The 21,148-nt window shown below is 44.8% G+C and overlaps 1 protein-coding gene across 1 annotated transcript in view; it reads right to left on the minus strand.

Moving 5' to 3' along the window:
* PDLIM1 (PDZ and LIM domain 1) overlaps positions 1-11,701 on the minus strand; it is a 39,315-nt gene extending 27,614 nt beyond the window's left edge. The window contains exon 1 of the mRNA XM_043925771.1: positions 11,482-11,701. Within this exon, the coding sequence (XP_043781706.1) occupies positions 11,482-11,577 (96 nt within the window). The 5' untranslated portion in view covers positions 11,578-11,701. The remainder of the gene's footprint in view (positions 1-11,481) is intronic.
* Between the last annotated feature and the right edge of the window lie 9,447 nt (positions 11,702-21,148).

Genomic DNA, 21,148 nt, shown 5'->3' on the forward strand with positions numbered 1-21,148 from the left:
CAGGCCCATTAATTATTTCAATGGACATCCACAAAACCCTCTTCCAGCTTTCTTCCCCAGAGGCCATACAATTTGATCACAACTCTTCCTGCCTGAGAATAAATGGGGTTAAGCACAATTTCCACTAATGAATAATCTGCCATTTTCTGCAGAATTCACTCAAGTCTTTCTCACCCTTTGCCCCGCCAGGCAAACACTTTGCTTAGAGGCCAACCTGTACATCTGCCCTTTACTGCATCATCAAAGCCTGTGCACTGCCGTCAAGACTCCTGAACACAAAAGAAGATTCACTGAATTTCACTTCTAAATGGCACAGAATAGGATTATGATGGGGCTCACCCATTTTCTTCAATTTACAATCCCTTTTCTTCAATTTACATCACAAAGAGTCAGACACAACTGAAGTGACTTACCACACATGCACTCACACATCTAAATAACTAATGCTGTTACATAAACCTGGATGTATTCCCACTGGCCATCGCAAATGAAAAGATGACTTTCTTCCTCTGTATTATGGCACATACCTATTTTATCCCTCCTGTTACCTCCTTTCTCTCATTCATTCACTCATCAGACAGACATTCCTTAAGTACTTTCTGAAAGGCAGTGTAGCTTATTAAGATGTGGCTTCTGAAGTCAGATAGCCAGGAATCAAGTCCTGGCTCTGGTGTTTACGAGTTAAGTACCCCTGAGTGGGATATTTCACCTCTGTGTGCCTCCCTCTTCTCACCTATGAAATAGGAGTGATAACTGCCTTGCTGTCAGAAGGTTGTCGAGAGGATTATATGAAATGCCCCAGACAAAGAACATCGTCAAGTTCACAGTCTCCTGGGGCAGACAGGCATGTAGAGCAGCCGATGCTAGAAACAAGTAAAGATGCAATGAGAGCCTAAAGGTGGAATCAGGGAAGACTCCCTGGAGGAGGCATTGCTTAAAACTGTGCAAAGGCCCTATAGGAGGCAGAAAAGAGCATGCCGGCTTATAGGAACTGCATATGGACTGGCACAGATAAAACACAGGAAGTGAAGGAAGAGGAAAGGGATGAGTCTGGAAATGTAAAAACAGATCTGGCTGCAAGAGTTCTGTTATTTTCTTTTTAACAAGACTTTATCTGTACTTTATCTGGAAAACAATGGGGAACAACAAAGGAGTTTAAACATAGCCTCTGACTCAACTGTCCAGTTACTGCCAAGAAACAACCACTTAGACCTAGCTCTACTGAGATTAAGGCTACTGCCTTTACAGATGGTCCCTAACAGCAGTTGAGGGAAGCAGACCCATTCAAGGGTGGACCTTTCAGCCTCTAGGACAGCCATTCGGAGGCTGGCTTCCTCTTAAGGCACTTACACTTAAAGTTACCTGTTCTATTGACAGTGAGAATGGATTCCTTTAATCCCTAGGCTCAAGATTGAAAACTGGGGGCCCATGAAATGAACCTGGCCTACAATCTCAGCTTTTTAATTACTCTGCCTGCTTTAACTGAGGCAGACACTTCCCATTCATTTAGTCCACACCATGCTCCTCTGTCCCCAACACAGAAACCTGGAACCAGTTGCCATTTATCATCCTTCTTGCTGCTATTAATTTTTCCATTACCTCACCCTCAAGTCAAAACCCTTTTGTTGCCTCCTAACCCCTTCAGGCAAACATGCTTATGACCACTGGTTTAGTTAAAAAATTCTATGTAGGAAAGTTTTATAACCAAGAATATAAGACACCCTGGTTTGTCCAGGACAAAACCTATTTTCCCAGCTTAATTATCAAAAGCACCCTATTTCACTCTCAACAGTGTTTCAGCCTGGATGATAAATTGTACTGCCACTCCTTTGACAGAGATGGAGGTTTTAACCAAATATAATACTTGTCAATCAGTTGGAACAACTCTGATGCAGCCTCCATTGGCCCCCACCCCCAACCCTGCAAAGAAAAAATTGTCCCTATTCAAAAGGTTCTCTAACGTTTATCTATAGACAGAAATACAGGTGAATTTCCTGAATGTTCACAGAATACTGTTAACCTTGACCCTTGGAACTGGCATCTAGAGTTCAGGCTAGAGACTGACCCACCTCACCAGTAAATCAGGGGGAAACTCTGACACTGGCAAAGATGAAGCAGTGGTTCCCAAACAAGTTGGTCATTAGATCCCCTCGGACTTTAAAAATATAAGTAGATCTCTACATCCCAATTCAGATCTACTGAAGAGGGTCAACACAGTGGGACCCAGGAATCTTTATTTTTCTAAGGCTTCCCAGAAAATTCTGACGCTCGCAGACCAGCCTTTCTCCCAAAACTTCCTCCCTGAGTGAAGTTAACCAGGTAAATGAAAAATACTTAGACCCTAAAACCAGGGCTTCCCTGGTGGCTCAGATGGTAAAGAGACCTGCAATGCAGGAGACCCAGGTTTACTCCCTGGGTCAGAAAGATCCCCTGGAGAAGGGAAGAGCAGCCCACTCCAGTATTCTTGCCTGGGAAATCCCATGGACAGAGGAGTTCAAGGGATCGCATACAGTCAGACATGACTGAGCGATGAACACACCAAAACAAAGGAAAAAAAAAAAAAAGAAAAATCCCCTACAACATTGATAAACATCCTTAAATGCAAGTGGAGTACTGCAGAAGTAATTTCATTCCAGGTACCTAAACAACTTAACATGATTCCAATTTTGCCTTGGCCAGAAAAGTCACAGCTAAATGTAGTATGCAATTAGAGAAACCACCTTATATAAAGGTCCTGGCACATCTCTTTCTTCTTTGTTCCAGTTTTTTGTTACATCTTCTGATGTGTGTTTTTATGTTTGAAATTTTGTAGCTATGTATTTTACTGCTGTAAACCACCTTAAATCCATCTTACAAGTTGGCTGTATTAATTAAATATTAAATAATGATAGTTTAGCATTTTTAACATCATAGAAAACAAGACTGAACTAAAGAAATTTGAAATTCAAGTTCAAACTCAGTGCCATGTACCTTGAGGGACACCTCCTTTGAACTAGCGGCTGTGTCAAAGTATTCAGATATATAAGTTTAAAGACTCCGAGCTGGGTGACATAGCAGAGCCCAGACCCACAGTATGCCATTTAGATGTGGAATTTGAACTCTCCTTAGTCAGACTTCTGACTCAATTTGTTTGTGGGTCGAGGTTATGGCACAGACTTTGAAGCCACATTATAGCCACAGAAGCTGTATGTGCTTAGGCAAGTCAGCCTGAAAACCCCAAGAATGTTTCAAACTGTTCTTAGTTACTCTATAACCATTTTTCTTAAGAAAATGAGGCAGTAAGTAGTTCAGGTCCTTGTAGGTGAGCTGTGCCTTAATCTAGCTTCACTTCAAGGTTCAGTGCAAAAGGAAACTATTAATGCTAACGGGTGGCCAATTAGAGAGAAAGCTCTCTTAGTCTGAAAGATCAACCATCATTTCTTACATAGGAATAGAACTAAAACTCAGACAGCAAAGTAGAATACCCTGACTAATTGATTAAGAAGTCATCAATCTCTCAAAAGTCCCCATACAAGTCCCTCTGAACCCCATATGCTTTTTCTTTGTTTCTATATTTATTTATTTAGCTGCATCAGATCTTAGTTGTATCACTTGGGACTCTCCACTACAGCATGTGAGCTTAGCTGCCCAAGACATGTGAGATCTTAGTTTCCCAACCAGGAATCAAACCTGCATCCCTGCACTAGAAGGCGGATTCTAACCACTGGACAACCAGGGAAGTCCCCTTATGTGCTTTTCAACAGCCCCAAAAACAATCACCCACAACCCAAAGCCTTACCATTCACCAAACATATAACCTTGGGCAGTTATACTCTTTGTGCCCAGGCTTCATTTACCAAATGACTTTTTTTTTTTTTTTTTTGCTCCACCACTTGGCTTGCAGGATCTTAGTTGCCTAACTAGGGATGGAATCCAGACCATCACAATGAGAACACTGAGTCCTAACCTTTGGACCACCAGGGAAGTCTCTATCAAATAAAATTTATAATAGAGTCAACCTCATTCGTGGTTGGATTAAATGAAATCACATTTGTAGTTTAAAACAAAGTCTGGTCCATAATAAGCACTCAATATGCAGTAGCTACCATTAATATTTTTTCATAGTACCACTGCATCCCAATGCCTTCTGTGTGTTAGCCAAACTGCTAGGCTCTATCTATACACCATCTTAATCCTCACCACAGCCTTTGAAGAAAAGTACTATTACTCCCACACTGAGGTTTCAGAGGCTGACCCTGCAGCTAATACAGGGAGGAGACAAGGTTTTAATCCTGGTCAGGCTGATACCGAGATTTCATTTTCCCATGACATCAAGATGGCTTTAATTCCTGATTTGCTGTATTAAAAACTAGGCAGAAAGCACAAAGCAATGACATCCAAATATTTCATCATGACATGGTAATTTGATTTTTAAAATGCTACATGAATGGAAAAATGTCTGAAAAGTTTTGCAGCAAACTGTTAAACAGTGTTTACCTCTGGGAAGTAAGATTGGGAAATGGTGTGGGGAAGGCTTTTTACTGTGGGCTGTCCACATTTTTATACTATTTGATCCTGTATACAAAGCACAAGAGTTCTAATGTAAGCATTTTACTAAGGCATATCACACAAACAGAAAAGGACATGATTTGTAAATAAACAACTGGATGGATTATCACAAACAAAGCGAGTTCATGGAATCAGAATCAAAGAAACTGAACGCTACCAGAACTTCCAAAGACCCCCTCGTGCCTCCTTCCCATCACTAGCCTTCTGGCAAAGGTCACCATGATCCCGACTATAGATTAATTCTAGTTCACACTATAGATTACTTTGGCTTGATTAGTCTTATATAACTGCAATGATGTGGTATTTATGTGTTATGTCTGGCTTCTTCCTCTCAACACTGTATGTCTGTCTGATCCATATTATTATGCATGGTTATAATTCCTCCATTCTCACTGAGGCAGTGTTTCATTTCATTATTTGTTATAAATATATGTGTATATATACTAGCATTTATTTCTCCATCTCACTTTTGTTAACGCATTTGAGTTGTTCCGAGTTTGGGGCTATCAGGAATAGTGCCGCTTTGAAGATTCTTGGTATGTCTTTCATGCCATGTGGACACTTCTCTATTGAGCGGTTAACTAGAGAACTCATAGTGTCTGATTGTGACTTCCCTGGTAGCTCAGTTGGTAAAGAATCTGCTTGCCTGCAATGCAGGAGACCCAGGTTCGATCCCTGGGTCAGAAAGATCCCCTGGAGAAGGAAATGGCAACCCACTCCAGTATTCTTGCCTGGGAAGTCCCACAGACAAAGAAGCCTGGTGGGCTACAGTCCCTGGAGTTGCAAAGAGTCAGACACGACTGAGCATATAGAGTCTGATCACATTAAGCTTCAAAAGCGTAATTTTTAATGGATGTAAATCATTGGTACATCACCTGAATTTCATCTATCTGTATGCATTTGACCTCTTTACCCTATATAGGTCATACCTATGTCCTTATCTTCTTATCTGATATGAGTAGTCATCTCTATTAAAATTAGGCCAAGTCTTTGGTCAAGAACCTGGTCTTCTACAAGATCAGAGCGTTCTTCAGAAAGTTGTCTTTCAGGTTGACGGCATTTCCTGAGAAGGCAGTGTACTATACATATGAAAACACACCACAGACCTCAGTTACAGATGACCTTTCCAGTTCACCCACACTGGTGCTAACAGTATCAACAATCACACAGGGTGCTAAGTGCCACATAGAAATTACCTTTTTTATCTGAGGCTTTCATGGGTACATTTCGTCCTGGACTTGACTCAGCTCCCACTTTCCAGGCCCATCCTTGGCTGGGCAAGGTGGATCTGTCCATTCCCTGGTAATCATTTGTCATAAAAACTGCCCGCAAATCCCCTCCTGGCCACCCAGGCAGGCTTTTCTCTGGCAAATCATCCAATTCCTCTGCTCTTGTGTTCTTCCCTGCCCGCAGGGCCATGGACTCCCGGGGCTGGGCTGTCAATTCTCCCGGGTGGGGCCATGGCTTCTAGCTTTTCAGGAGGAACGGGAAGGGGCGTTGCTGTTCTCTGAGATGCTCTGAGCTCTAAGAGCACGGGGGCTGAGACCAGCCGGGCAAACGCCCCGGGCCACAAGGGTCTCAGGGGTGAGGAGCCCGGGAGAGTCCTACCCCGCATGATGATACCTGTCCCACAATTTGCACTTCTCAGACCTGGGTGCTGGGTAATACTATTACCAATGAAATACTGATAGTTATGGCTTATCAGGGGGCAGAATACTGTGGTTAAAGCTGGCCTGGGAGTCAATCTGCCTGGTTTCAAATCCCAGTTCTGCAATTTATCGTGTGTCCTGGGTTGTGAAGAAAAAGATAATGTAAGTGCACACCTAGCACAGAGTAGGCACTCACAAAATAATAGCTACTGTTACAATATTATTATGACATAGAGGTTGAGGCCATGGCTTTGAAGTCAGATAACTCAGTCAAAATCCAGCTCTATCCACTCACTACTGCATGACAAGGGCAAAGTATTTAACATTTCTGTGACTTTTTTTCATCCATAAAATGGGCATCTTAATTTTATCTACCTTACCAGCATCACAAGGATTACTGAAAGAATATATTCATATTTAGAACACTGCTTAGCATATAAAAAGTCTTATATACAGTTTAACTAGATTAACTACGACCATTGTTGCAAGTTGATCAAATAAACATTCTCATACAAACCTGTCAAGTGTAAACAAAGGCTCTTGTGATTAACACAAGAGTCATTTAGGCACAGATATTCACAGATGACTAACGCAACCCAAATTCACTGGAAAATATTTCTGAGTTCATAACACATTTTCTCAATCAACTGGTGGTTAAAGATACAACTAATGCCATATGAGAGGCTGGGACACTTTTTAACAATAAAAAAGGGGGCCCTCTATTCAAAGGGTACAAACCATTGGTTTGCTTACTTGTTTCTTTATTTTATCCTCACAGAGAATTGAACCTTAGAGAAGGCATGTGACATACCCAGGGCCACCCAGTGTGGTGTTCAGGACTGGAGTTCAACCTGAGTGCCTGTTCTGGGCACTCCACCATGCAGCTTTTCAGGCTCCCCTCTGAGACACACTGGAAGTCGAATCATCCTTTAAAAGTTAATTTTATGACATTTGCTCATTTAGGGGCCTTTACCTTTTCCTTTACAAAGAAATTAAGAAATAGTTCATTCACTGAAAAATCTGTAAATTCAAATTGCCTGACCTTTGGGCATGGAGCCTCTCCCCTGTAAAAGGCAAAGAATACTTGTTTCCCTCTCGTCCAGGGAGCAAAGACAAGGTATGCCCAAGGAATGAGCACAGCTTAGAAAACAGTCCCAGGACAAGACGAATTATGGTGCTCCTCCCAGTCCTGATCAGACTAGGAAAGTGACCTCAGTGGTTAGATGACAATCTCTTCTCAATTATCTATCCCGCTGCAATACCTTAACACCATTCTCCACTCTCTCCTCCTCAAAGACAAGCCAACAAGGCTGGCACCCAGGAGTTGGGGTAACAGGCAGAGTCTCTGGTCGAAGGGACATAACACAGCTTAGACAGCTTCATGGCATAGACTCAAGCATTCATTTCCATGACATTCCCTGTAAGTCGTCCTCTTCCTCCACTCCTTAGACCAGCTGGAGCAGCTAATATTTCCTAAGTGATCAATTTCACAGAATGAGGGAGCACACAGCAAGGGCCATAAATGCATAATGAGCCTTTATGAACAATTCTGGCTTTTCACAATCTGACAGATAAGCCCTGCTCTTTCACCCTTAAGGACATGATGTAAGCCCTTGAATCTGGAAATAACACTCTTAAAAGTCAGAAAAGACCCTCTGACTACAGAGTATCCATTATTCAGCACCCCTTAGTATGCATGAGTGAAAACCAACAGAGGCTTCCCCAGGACTCAACAGGCAAATAAGCAACTCCTCCTACCAAGAGCATCCCTTATCTCTAGCTCCACCCCTTCCTGTCTTTTGTCAGTTGCTGGGAGAGGAAAAACAGTCAACATAAACTCAGCAGCAATTTTGGCCAGGGTGTGGATTCTCTGAAGGCTTCCCTTGAAAGCAACTAGAGGAAATAAGAAATTGACACAGCAGGGACTCAAGGAGATAGACAACTGTAGATCTGACAGAGAAAAAAATCTCAGGGGACAACTGCAAATGTGTATCTAGATAAGTAGGGAGTCCAAGGTAGAGGCTTAAATGAAAAACTGGGAAAAGGAAGAAAGATAGTTTTATCCATCCAAATTTGGATATCTGGGTTGGAAATTTATCACAAAAGCACAGATGAAATACTGAGGAATAAAAGCAGCTATTCACACACATACAAATGTATTCTGTTTGTTTCTGTTCTGAAACTAGCAAAAAACAGGGAGGCAGGTTAGTGAGCTGCTGAGGCTTATGTTTTTTTTCAATTGGTGGAAAATTGCTTTACAATGTTGTATTGGTTTCTACCATACAATATCACGAATCAGTCATAAATATATATAAATCCTCTCCCTCCTAAGCCTCCCTCCCCACCCTCCGGGTCATATTTTACACACTATCATGTGTAAAACAGTTAGTGGGAAGTTGCTATATAACACAGGGAGCCTAGCCTAGCACTCTGTAATGTTCTATATCTTGACTTGGGTAGTAACCCTATAGGTTATTTATAACCACTTGCTGTGCATTTTTAGTTTATGACTTTTTGATTTCACAATAAAAGTAAGTTAAAAAAAAAATTTTCAAGTACCCAAGATACAGAGTTATATTCAGGAACTTTAGTAGTTTAACAAAAGGATGGAGCCAATACCAGAATAATTCATGCAAGAGAAAGCAAACATAGCTATTTAAATAAAAGGCACTCCTCTTCCAGCCTAATTTTATGGTTTGCTTTGGTGTGGAGACTCAAAGTCTGCATATACAAAACCATAGCAAACTGTATCTGCCCCGATGATAAATGTAACACACCTACCAACCAGAAGGTGTGTATAACTTTGTGGACACTCACACCTCAACACTGTTCACTGTTTACAGAGAAATCTCACATACCTTAACCCACAGCCAGTGGCCAGAGTTATCCCCATTGTGGAGATGTAAAAAAAAAAAAAAAGACAGCCTCAGACAGGAGACTCCCTCCAGGTACAGCTCAAGTAAGAAGCAAAAATCAAACCTACACTAGATTTTCCCCACTGGGGACCCTTTATGACAATGACTTTCCCATGCTCAGGAAGTTCAGAGGCCCATGTTTTTTCCATGTGGAAATAATGAGGTGAATAAACGGGTAAATACTTGTCATCAAGAGGATGTAACCTCCTCTGAATCACCTTCACTTTTCAATCAAAGGACAGCCCAGGGTGTTATAAAGATTAGCTTTCCTCACTAAACCACAAACATCTTGAGAGTGGAGCTGTGTCTTCTCATTTCTGGAACTCTAGGGCTTTGCATAGTTTCTAGAATATGGGACATGCTCATGACACTTGTGCTAATAAAAAAATAAACATATAAGGGTACAGTACTGTGGTTTTCCACCCCATACCATCATTCCTGCACAGTGCCACTTGCATTAAGCCTTTTCAAAACAGCTAAAATGATAGACAGTAACTACCCTTTCAACAGATGACCAGTAAAATCTCTCTTCCCCTCCCCCCGAGAGTTTTTTAAGTTTTTTGGTTTTCTTGTTTGTTTTAATCACCGCTACTCTGTTCTCCTGCTCTGTCTCCCATTCTTAACAGGAGCTGTATTCTCCAATTCTAAAGAAAAGGTTTCATGTGATACATAAATTCAGAAGCTGACAGGGCTGACAGGTTAATTATAGACACAAAGAGTGGGGACAAATAGACTATGAGGTAATCGAGTCTAAATGTCTCTTCCCTGGATAAGCATTTATTACTAAGCCTGCAAAGATTTACTGGGCACAGCCAGGTTCAGCTCAGTGCCAAGCTTGGGCACAGGGGTCCAGATTTGGGAAAGGCAGTTTCTGCACTTGAGGAATCTGGCTGGTGCCTGGGAAGACAGTATGTACCTGGGAATACTCAAAGTGGCCCCCTGGGGACAAGAGGTGGAAGATAGGGAGGAGACAAAGCCTAAGAACTGAAGCACCTGTCCCTTCTGGGAGTGGGATGGTTAAAGAAGACCTCATCAGTTCACTAGGCCCACCTGGAAGGAAATGTAGGTAGGACTATGGCTGGACAGAAGACCAAGAGGAGGCCCTAATTCTTTTTCTCCTCTACCTCCCATATTCTTTCCAGGGCTGGAAGCAGGGACTTAAGTTAAAAGGACCTGTAGGTCTTCCCCTCCCTCCCCAACCTCCCCCTCTAAAAAAGAAGAATGTTCAGATGACTGGAAAGGCAGGTCTAGGGTCACCTTCAGCAAGCAGATGAGCCCAAGAATGGAATGAGAGGCCTAGCAAAGAGTGATACCAGAATGCTTTTGGCTCCCCTTTTAAATTCAATCTAAAAAATTTCTGGGCCAACTTCCAGATGGCACATTGAATGTGGCACCTCTCATTGGGACATCAAGCTTGCCTTTAGCCCAGACTAGATGACCAAAGCCTGGGCTTCCAAACGCTAAGTCTGGATCTCCCTCAGGTTTCCATTTTATTTGGGGATGATGGATCTGGTCGTCTCCAGTTGAACCGGGGCCCTTCCAAATAGATGAGGGCTCTCTTAGAATTTTTCAAGCACCACTACCCCCGGACATACACATAAGGTAGGAACCTCATCGCATCCCTCCCTGTTTATGGCCGATCGGTTGATAATCCCGAAATGCCAGGCGAAATATGTCACAGCCATCTCCCGCGAAGGAGTGGAATATCCAAGAGGGTTTATTCGAGTTGGTTTGTTTCCAAAATCCCGCCATTTCTCCAAAAGACATTAGAGAGGTAAAACCTGGCCATGAATGAAGTCCATTGAGTTAAGACTTCGACGGCTGTTAATTTCACTCGTCCCCCGCGGGCAGTCCCCCACCACCCCCCACCACCCCCCACCCTTGCCTAGTAAACCTCCCACACACTCCACCTCAGTTTCCAGGTGGTTCCTGCTATTTCCAAACTGCTTTCGGCCGCTTTACGGTGTGGTTAGAACAGGGGAGTGCTATCTCTCAGCGAGCGGGATCTGCGGGTACCCTGAGCCCCTCGCCCGCTGACAAAGCGTGTCCACACGGCCGCCACGCCGGGGCGAAGGAACGAAAACTGCCCCCCGCTGTCCTGCGGACGCGATAAGTGGATGCTCCGCAGCTCCTGGCTCGCCTGCGAGCTGGGCGTCTGGCAAGGGCGGCGGGCCCGAGACGTGCGGAAAGCGCTCCGCACACCTGGCGCACCTGGACGCGCCCGGAGATCCCAGCTCCGTCCCGGGCTCCGGAAACCACCGTCTCCGACCCCGCCCACGGGGCTCCGGCCGCCCCAGGTCCCCTCCAGGGCACGCCACTCCCCAGCCCGGGATGGCTCCGCTCCCCGCGGGTCCCAGGGCTCCCCTTACCCGGGAAATGGCGAGAGGCTGCTCGAAGTCCTTGCCCCCCACGAGGCGGAAGCCCCAGGGTCCCGGGCCCTGCAGGACTATTTGCTGGGTGGTCATGGCGCGGCGACGGCGGGTGGCGACCCGAGGGGACAGACGGGGCAGGACGCGGAGCGGCGAGCTGGGCTCCCTGGCAGCTGTCGGAGAAAGAGCGCGCGGCGCGGGCTGGTGGACCCTGCGGCAGGCGGGAGCTGGGCGGGAGGAGGGCGGGGGCGGCTCCGCCCAGGCCGCGTAGCTGCCGCCCGCCCCTCCCGTCCTCCCGCCCGCGGCCCGCAGCCGCCCCCAGCTCCGCGCGCCCGCACGCTGCCCGGGCAGAGAGTCCTCTGGTCGCTAGAGCCGGGGGTCAGCTCAGGGTCTAGGGATCTAAACAGCCCTGCCCCGGGCGCAGCCCAGCCGAGCTCCCAGCCCCACCGCGGGCGCTAGGTGAGAGGCGGGCAGGTTCCGGCGACCGCGGAGGAGTCTACGCTTGAAAACCAGTTTGAAAGTGCTTTGCAAAGTCACCCCTTTGAGGTCAGGTCCATTTTCACATCTGCTTTCTTGTAAACGATTGTGATGTTTTAAAGATGCTGTCCAGTGATCTCGCTAGAAAATGTGAAGCAGTCAGGGCATTTATAGCTCCATTTTACAGATAAATTAGCTGGGTCGGCCTGAGATTAGAAGACTTGCTCGAAGCCACGCAGCTGACAGTGGTGTAACTGGACAGTCGCGCAGGCTCCCCTTGCTAAAGAGCCCCACACTGGAACTCTTAATGCTAATGAGACCGTCGCGTGAGTTTGTAAGGGAACTTCAAAACCTTCCTAGAAACCTCTCCTCCAGGCTGGATTCGCCGTAGGTTCTGACCTTCCCAACAATTCAGACCTCAAGTCTGAGGCAGACCAGCTGCGTGTAGAGGTAACCGGGTTGAGTCCAAACACCTGGGTTCCCAGCGCGCCGCTATCCGCCTCAGTGGGCTCTGCCCCCCTCGCCCTGGAGTACACTCGCCACGCCAGATCGCACCACGTCTCCTTGTCCACTTACTCTTGAGTGAAGCGGAATGCCTAAGATGCTTGTAGGGCCACCCACGGAATGGCCCCAGCTCCCTCTCTGATCTCATCCCCTTGTGCCGCTCTCAGCCCACACTGGCCTGTCTGTCGCTCCAGCCTCAAGGCCCTGCATCAGGGCTCCTGGAATGCTTTGCTCCAGACATCCTAAGGCTCGCCCTTTGTTCCGATGTCATGGTCTCGGTCTGGTCATCTCCGAGAGACCTATTTAAAACTTCCTCTCTAGAACCGAGTCACCTTCCTCTGCTTTTATTTTCCCATTATGTTTATCATCATCTGACAAAATCAGTATTTCACTAATTTGTACCCGGCCCCCACACCTAATGTTTAGTTCCCCAGGGATAGGGGTTTTTATCTGTTTGGGTCACTGCTGTATCCCAAAGCCTAAGAATAGTGCCTAGTACGTAGTATTTAATGAAGGCAATACATTAGCCAACATTATGACCTTTGAATCTCAGGTTCTTCATAGTTTTCTTGGCTCCAATTCATACTGCCACCTGAGCCCCAGTGTTCTGTCTCCTCGTGATACTGGCCTACCTACCCAGATGCCCTCTGCAGAGATTTACACATATAGGGATCATCTTACTTGTCCAATTGTGTCACAGGACAAGTGACTGGTTTGGGAATGGTTTGCTTGAATTTAGAAATAAAATGGATTTATGTCATCTATCCATCCCTCTCATTTTGCATCCTGATATTCTTTTTAATTGAGTATAGTTGATTTACAATGTGTTAGTTTCAGGTAAGTAGCAAAGTGATTCAGACATATGTTCTTTTTCAGATCCTTTTCGAAGTTATAACAAAATAATGAACATAGTTCCCTGTGCTATACAGTAGGTTTTGTTGTTTATCTGTTTTATATAAAGCGGTGTGTATCTATTAATCCCAAACTCCTAATTTATCCCTTCTACCCACTCCCCATCCTGATATTCTTGAATGTGAGGAAAAAAGAATGGTGTTACCACCAGGAGCCAGCTACCTGCTCCATTAAAGCCAAAAATTATCTCTCTTTTTTTTACAAAGATGAATATTTTTAATAATAAAAAGTACAATTCCCAAAGAATATAGATATTATAAACCACTAGGCACCTAACAACAAAGAAACAAAGATACATAAAGCAAAAATCAGAAGAAATATAAAGGAGAAGAAAAAACATATAATCATTGTGAGACATACTAACATTTCTCTGAGAATATTTTATCAAGTGCAGAAAAAATAAAAATGGGAGCATCTTGAATGAAGTTATTAATAATTTAAGTCTAATAAATTAATATTTATATCAACTTTTATTAATCTTATATCCTACACAAATATATTTAAATTTTTGTATCTCATACATTGTTATTAGATAAAATTATACAATCTTTGATTAAGATTCTCCTGATTTAAAAACACACTTGTGTTTCAAGTCCCTGCAGAATTTGGGAAACTCACCAAATTCTGGGTCTGCCCTAAGATGGGGAGCAGTTTTGAATATTTTGTGTCCTAGGAAGAGAAAAAGGTTGAAGAGCCACAGCTCCTGTACTCCCAAAGGTGGGAACTGCCTCTCAATTATCCCTAGGTGTCCTGCTGGGGATGTATACATCTGCTGGGACCTGATACACCGCGGGTGCCAACAGTTCCTATTCTATACAGTATTCTTTTCAGCTATAGGGCGCTGGTACATAGGTTACATCATTTAGTTTTTAAACATTGTCAGTTGTAGTCTGGCTCTACACAGCAAGAGCTAAAAACAGTCAACACTCTGACCAGGTCATCCCCTTTCTGGGCACTGATTCCAGGATATAATTTAAAAGAAGAAGAAAAAGCTATATGTACAAAGATATTTATAGCTGCATTATTTATAATGACCAAAAAAAAAAAAAATTGGAGTTAAGCAGCAACAGAAAAGTGGCTAAATATGGTATGGCCATGTGAGGGAGTAGTACACAGCCTAAAAATGATAATCATGAAGTCTATGAGAAGGCATGGAAATGTGTTTTCAAGATTATATAAAAAAGAATGAAACAAAAGTATTTCTAAACCAAGTATTATTTGTAAACAAAATTATAGAGTTTATAGATAAAAAATAAAAATTATGTTTACCTACTGCCAAAAATTAGGAGGCAGTACAAAAACTGTGAGAGATGCAATTGGAGAAAAAATTTTTTAAATATTGGGTTGGCCAAAAAGTTCGTTCAGGTTTTTCTGTACGGTATTAGAGAAAATCCCAAACGAACTTTTTAGCCAATCCAATAATTTCTTCTAACAATGATGTAAAGTTTTCAAAATAAAAATCAATTAAATAGCCTCAGCTCCTTGGATGGAGACTAAATACTAATCTTTCTCTGGGGGTGGGGTGGGGGGGCCCTCATCTTCTATCTTTTTGGTCTCCTGTGAACTAGCTCTGAGTTGGGCACACAGCCTCTATTCAGAAAATGCCCAGTGATGGACTGACAACTCTGACCCCCAAAGACAAGCAACCTTGTTTTATCTTAAAACCATTACTTATTAATTCAAACTCTACAGTTCCCTCAGACCCTTGACTCCTCCAGAGTACTAGTTGAAAGGTCTTAACCTCTCTGAACTTCAGTTACCTTATTATAATTATAATGAATTCCATGGAAGTTTTTTGACCTAAACAGCCTACATCAAAATACCTGTGCAAGAGGGGGTGCAGGTAGGGTAGAGAGGATGCTGAAGAAATGGAAGCAAGGAGGACAGGAAAAGGACAGAGGAGCAGTGATCTAGGAAGTCAGGGAATAGTGGGCCTTTCCAACTGTTCAGTTTACAAGTGGTCAGGACAGGGCCGGTGGCGTCTGCTGGTGGATTCCCTAGCCGACAGGCCCGCCCCCTTTTGGCTTCTGCAGAGCTGTCTACTCCCACAACCAGGGTGCAGTTGCCAGGGTCATTCAGAACCACTGCTTCCCGGAATAGCAGCCTCATTCCTTTTTTTAATTAACTTAATTATTTTTTAATGTATTTATTTATGTTTGTCTGTGACGGTCTTGTGAGACTAGGGCTGAGCTACGCGTTACAGACGGTCTTATTTAATTTCCAGGACAAGTCCTGGACTAGCCCAGGGGACTGCAGAGCTCCCATTCCTGGAGATCGTGGCCATGACCCCTCCTCTGGGGCTCAAGAGGGGGCGTAAGTGACTCCCCGATTCCAAGCCTACACTGGGATCTGAGGCGGCTCTGTCCAGAGACTAGAGAGCCGGAAGCTCTTATCTAGCCGCCTGGGGCGGGGCCGTGGCGCGCAGCTGCACCCCCAGCCCCAAACCAGTGCAACTGCCCCGGGGCACCCTGATCTAAAGACATCAGGGCAACTTTTTTCTTCCCTCGCTGAAAAGAACTGAAACACTGAAACCCAAGCTCAGAAGTTCGCAAAACAAAGACATCTTTTCCCGCCGGTCCTATCCCGCTTGTCTGGCCCCCCAACTCGCGACCTCACTCCCAGGGTCAGCGTCCTGTACTCAGTGCTGTGTACTGGGATCCATGCGCCCCGCCAGTACCGCCGACCCGGGGGAGTTGCCCTCCGCTGCGCCAGGGACTGGGCAGGAAATTCAGCTCCCAATTCTCTCCTTTCTCCGGTTTTTTCGTTCAGTCTGGGGGTGGGGGTGGGGAGGTGGAATCCTGAAGTGGCCGTTAGGGATTGGGCGCCTCTGGGATTCCTGTCGACAAAGAGCATGCTGCGGGGGCGGGGTGGGGGGTGGGGGCGGTGTGAGGCCCTAAGAACACCTGGACATCGGAACTGGCTCAAGTCCTCTCCTGGCTGATAAAGGTGTGGGCAGATGAGCTGGGGGATCTAAGGCCTGCCGTGTGCCTAGCAGACGAGCAGCTAGTTTGTACACCTGCCTCCTGGCTCCCTGGACATTTGGCACAAAAATCTTCAAATCATCAAAGAGGCCGGACTACTACCATTTCTCAAGCATTCAAAGAAGAGGGCTTCCCTGGTGGCCCAGTGGTTGAGAATGCACCTGCCACTGCAGGGGAACATGGGTTTGATCCCTGGCCTGGGAAGAGCTCACATGTGGCAAGGCAACTAAACCAATGAGCTGCAACTGCTGAGCCCACACACCTGAGAGTCCCTTCTCCAAAACAAGAGAAACCGCAGAAAGAGAAACCCATCTATCCCAAGAAACAGTAGTCCCTGATATCTACAACTAGAGAAAGCCCCAAACATGGTAATTAAAATCCAGCACAGCAAAATAAACTAATTAATTATTTTTTAAAAAGAAGAAGAAATTCCAAAACAGCATCATAGATAAGGTGGCTCCTATTAAGCCTCTGTATTGGAGAAGTTAAGACAAAAAGATAATGTCATATAGTAGTGTTGTTCACAAGATAATGGGTTGCTAAAAAATATAATTTATCTGCTAAGACCTGAATTTGAAGTTGGGTGATTAACATATTTCATTACTGTTATTATATTTCAATGAACTTTTATGTAACCTCATGAGGAAAAACTTCAGAAGTCTAAATTTGAGTCTTAGTGCACTTGGACCCTCCTCTTGGTCACCTCCCCAAAAGACAAAAGGCAGCTTGGGGTCAGAGTTACCCAGCAGATGCTAGCCCAATACTCAGAAAATAACTTGGTCTTCATTACTAAACAAAGTCAGAATGTGTACTAGGAACTTACAATTATGGTTGTATTTATCCAGAAAAGAGCCCAATGAAGTGTCGTGATGCCCTTATTATAGGAGAAAGATGAGGCACCGCTGCATTGCCCAGTTCTCTCTTCATGGAAGGACTTAATTTTCCAGTTCCTGAGAGATAGACACCCTTTAGCTTTTAGCCCCCATGGGGACTGCCACTCCCCAGGAGCATGCCTGTCCCCAGGCTGCCTGCGTTCAGTGACTGATCTTAGTGGGGATAAAGGACCAGCCATTTGTCCCAAAATGGGACCTCACTGATGGGTCATTATGGCTTGGCTCCAGAGCTCCCTGGAGCTCAGCTTCTCCCTCTGCCCATTCCAGCTTCCTGTCACACCCTCCACCAGGCATAGAGCCCAAGGGCCCTTCTTAATAAACATCCTGCCTAGACACTCTGTCTCTGGAACCAGAGAATTCAGCCTGCAATAGGCACAGAGAGGTTAAGAGACTTCCCTAAAATCACTCAGCAACCGAGTAACAGAGAACAGTCTGGGCTGGGGAGGCAGAGGAGGAGCTATAGAGTTCAGGGGACTTTGTAACAGAAAAGGGAGGGACAGGAGGTTACTCGGGGATTCTTAGGGTCCCAGAAGACTCCTCATGTTCCCAACTCACAGAGGGCCCAAGGCACAGGTCTTCCTTCTTCACTAACAGGGTCACCCCCAGCCCATGTGTCAGCAACTTGATTAAAAGTCTTTAGTGGGATGGCATTTTGGACTTCTTCCTTGGAGGAAGTAGAAATTGAGATAAACTTTAAAAGTATGAACAAATAAAGAGGCAGAAAGGCTATACTAAGCAGCAGAAACAGAACAAAATAGTAGGAAGGGTGGGGGATGATCTGGTTAAATGACATTACTAAATGATCGGCAGCATGAAAAGTTCTGTGGGGTGAGCTGAGTGCCAGTGACCTGCTGTGGTATGCAGTGGGGACAGGCAAAGGCTTTCCCTCCATCTCATCTCATTCCTCATCCGACCCATTCTCTGTGTGTGTGGGACATCCTCCCCCAAACCCATTTCCTCTCAGGGTTTGCCCATGCTGCTGGTCTGGTCTGGCCATGGCTGATACTGAAACCAACTATTTATAGACTTCGAGGACAGATGGAGTGGCAGGGCCAGTTTCCATGACGCCAGGGCTCCTGGCGGGTGGCTTCCTTTCTGCTGGGTCTCCACCTACCCCCTCTGGGTCTGTCTTCTCTGCTATCTCTCTGAAGCTCTACTTCCATGTGGTCATTCCTTGGGTAGCATCAGGGCTGCCACTGGGTCCCTTCTAAATGATAGTTGACTCTAGGTACCACCACCTGGTGCCCACTTCCTGCATCAGACCACATTCCAGGCTGAGGAGAGGTCTCAGCCATCACCACTGGGTGATGGGCCTGGGGTCTTCTCCTGTTCGCAGGACTAGTCACTAGTCACCTAGGAGCCTTCAGCTCCTACCCACTGATCACCTGAGTTTATGAATCCCAGAGGGTAGTAAGAGAGGATACAAATTACAGATGTCTGGAGTTAAAAGAGGTCAGAAATAATGGAAAAGAATATGAAAAAAATTATATATTATATATACATATATATATAAACTGAATCACTCTGCCGTACACCTGAAACTAACACAACATTTTAAATCAGCTATACTTTCATGAAATAATTAAAAACAAAAAGGCAAAAAAAAGTTAAGATGGGAAAATGACCATGAAGATATCTGCTATCCTGCCAGACACTACTTCCTATATTGGGCCTTGGAAGCATGATAAAAAGAGGGTTGTGTCATTGGTCAGCTGTGAGGATTCGGCAAATTATTTAGCCTTTGGGGGTTGTTTCTTTCTTCTGGTTTGGTCAACAGCTGTCTATTGACTACTTCCCATTTGCTGCACTCTGTTCTGTGCACTAAAAAGTCAACAGCAAACAAAACAGACAAAAATTTTCTCCTCTGTTTGAGATGGATATGTATACACTGCTATGTTTAAAATGGATAACCAATAAGGTCCTACTGTATAGCACATGGAACTCTGCTCAATGTTATGTGGCAGCTGGGATGGGAGGGGAGTTTGGGGGGAAATGGATACACATATATGTATGGCTGAATCCCTTCACTGGCCACCTAAAATTATCACAACATTGTTTGTCTGTCAGCTATACCCCATTACCAAATAAGAAAGCAAAACAAATTTTCTCCTTCATGAAGCTTACATTTTAGTGTAAGAGATAAACAATAAAATAAGTAAGTAAACTCTATGGTGTGTTTCGTGGGTGGGTATGTATTTAAATGTGTGTGTATGTCTATGTTATTTGCATGCGTGTTTTCCTGCCCAAAGGGTCTAAGAGCAAAGATGCTCCAGAGCAATGAGTACACTTGCTTTCCTAACCTTGTTTTTTAAATACCATAAAAGGAACCAGGACTTCTCAAGAAAATTCTAGGGCTGCAACAGGATAGGTACAAAAGGAACCTGGAATAGCTTTTTATGCAGAAAGTATGGAAGTGCCTGAATAAGTGGTGGATGCGTTGCAGGAGAGGGAAATGTCACATCCTAGGACCTGCAGGAGTCCTTAGGATGGACCGCAAAGTGAGGATTCTTGGCTTCTCAAGCAGGGAAGAAGTCAAGAGCAGCCATAATAAAGGGAAAGCAAGTTGATTTAGGGAGAGAGACATTCCATACGCGGAATGTGGAACCCTCTAAAAACGTGAATGCATGGGGTCGTAGGTTTTTATAGGTTAAGTATTGATAATTTCATAGGCTGAGTGGGAGGAATAGTCTTGCTATTTCAGAGTAGGGTGGGGGTTTCCCAGGAATTGGACCACTTGGCCACTTGGCTTTTTTTGGTCCTCTTCAGGACTGTCATGGTGTAAGGGGGGTGGTTTTAGTGTCTCAGTGAAGGTATAATGAACTCTAGGTCAATGACCAGACTATTCTCAAGGCCACCTTGGTTTCAACTTGTTCCAGCTGGTCTTTATCTGAACAGCTGTGCCTCTTCTTCATTATCTAGTGTTGGTGTCCTGCCCTTTCCCTCCTGTCTCATTCTCTGCTCAGAGACTTTTACTCCCATATTCTTATGGGAAGCAGAAGGTTGGAGGTCCATCTTCTGTAGCTGCTTCTGGGCTGGGCAGGGGCATTGACCCTGCCTATCAGGGAGTAAAAGTCTCTGGATGCCTGGTGTAGGGGTCCTGAGGGGGGACAGCTTCTTGTTTAAGTTAGAGGGCAGTATGCATTGGAATCCTTGCACGGCCACCATTTTAACATGGAACTCTTCTAAGCCAGAAGACAGGAAATTTACCAAGGGATTAAAGAGGCATGGTCCAAAGAGGAGGAAGAGAAGGAGGACCATGACCGAGCCCAGGAGGGGTAGGAACTGAGGAAGGCTAGGGAGAGAGGACTTCCTTACTAGTGGAGCAGATGATACTAGGGTCTGACCCCTGGTTGTATCTGTGTAACCATGATGCTTGCTCATAAATCTTTCTGATGCCCGTCTCCATCTGGTCCAGATTATTAACATAGGTACAGCAGGTTTTGTTTATAACCACACAAACACCACCCTGCTTCTCTCGGAAGTAATCCAAGGCCAATCTGTTGTCTACGACCACATTGGCCAGTGAGTTTAAAGAAGTTGAAAATCTATTTAGGTCATTACAAGCGGTCAGGGTTAGGCTCTCTAAAGTGTTGGTTATATTTTCTAGGGTTACCTCATGCTAGACAAAGCCTCCTCATGGAGCTACCAATCCCCCTGTCAGTCATATCCCTGCCAATATTTATCTGATGGCCCTCCTGGGATGGTATTGAGTATTATTATGTGTTGTGACTGTGAATGGGACTCAATGTCCTAATATACAGGCTCCCTTGTGCCACACAGTGTGGATATAAGGAGAAGCATTTACATATGGGTCAAATTTTCCCTGGGGTGCCCTTGTGTTTGGGCCCTCATTCTGGGGAGTGCCTCATGTGCAGACATATCCTGAAGGTACAGTAAGAA

The sequence above is a fragment of the Cervus elaphus genome, chromosome 15 (genome assembly GCF_910594005.1).
Source record: "Cervus elaphus chromosome 15, mCerEla1.1, whole genome shotgun sequence".
NCBI lineage: Eukaryota > Metazoa > Chordata > Mammalia > Artiodactyla > Cervidae > Cervus > Cervus elaphus.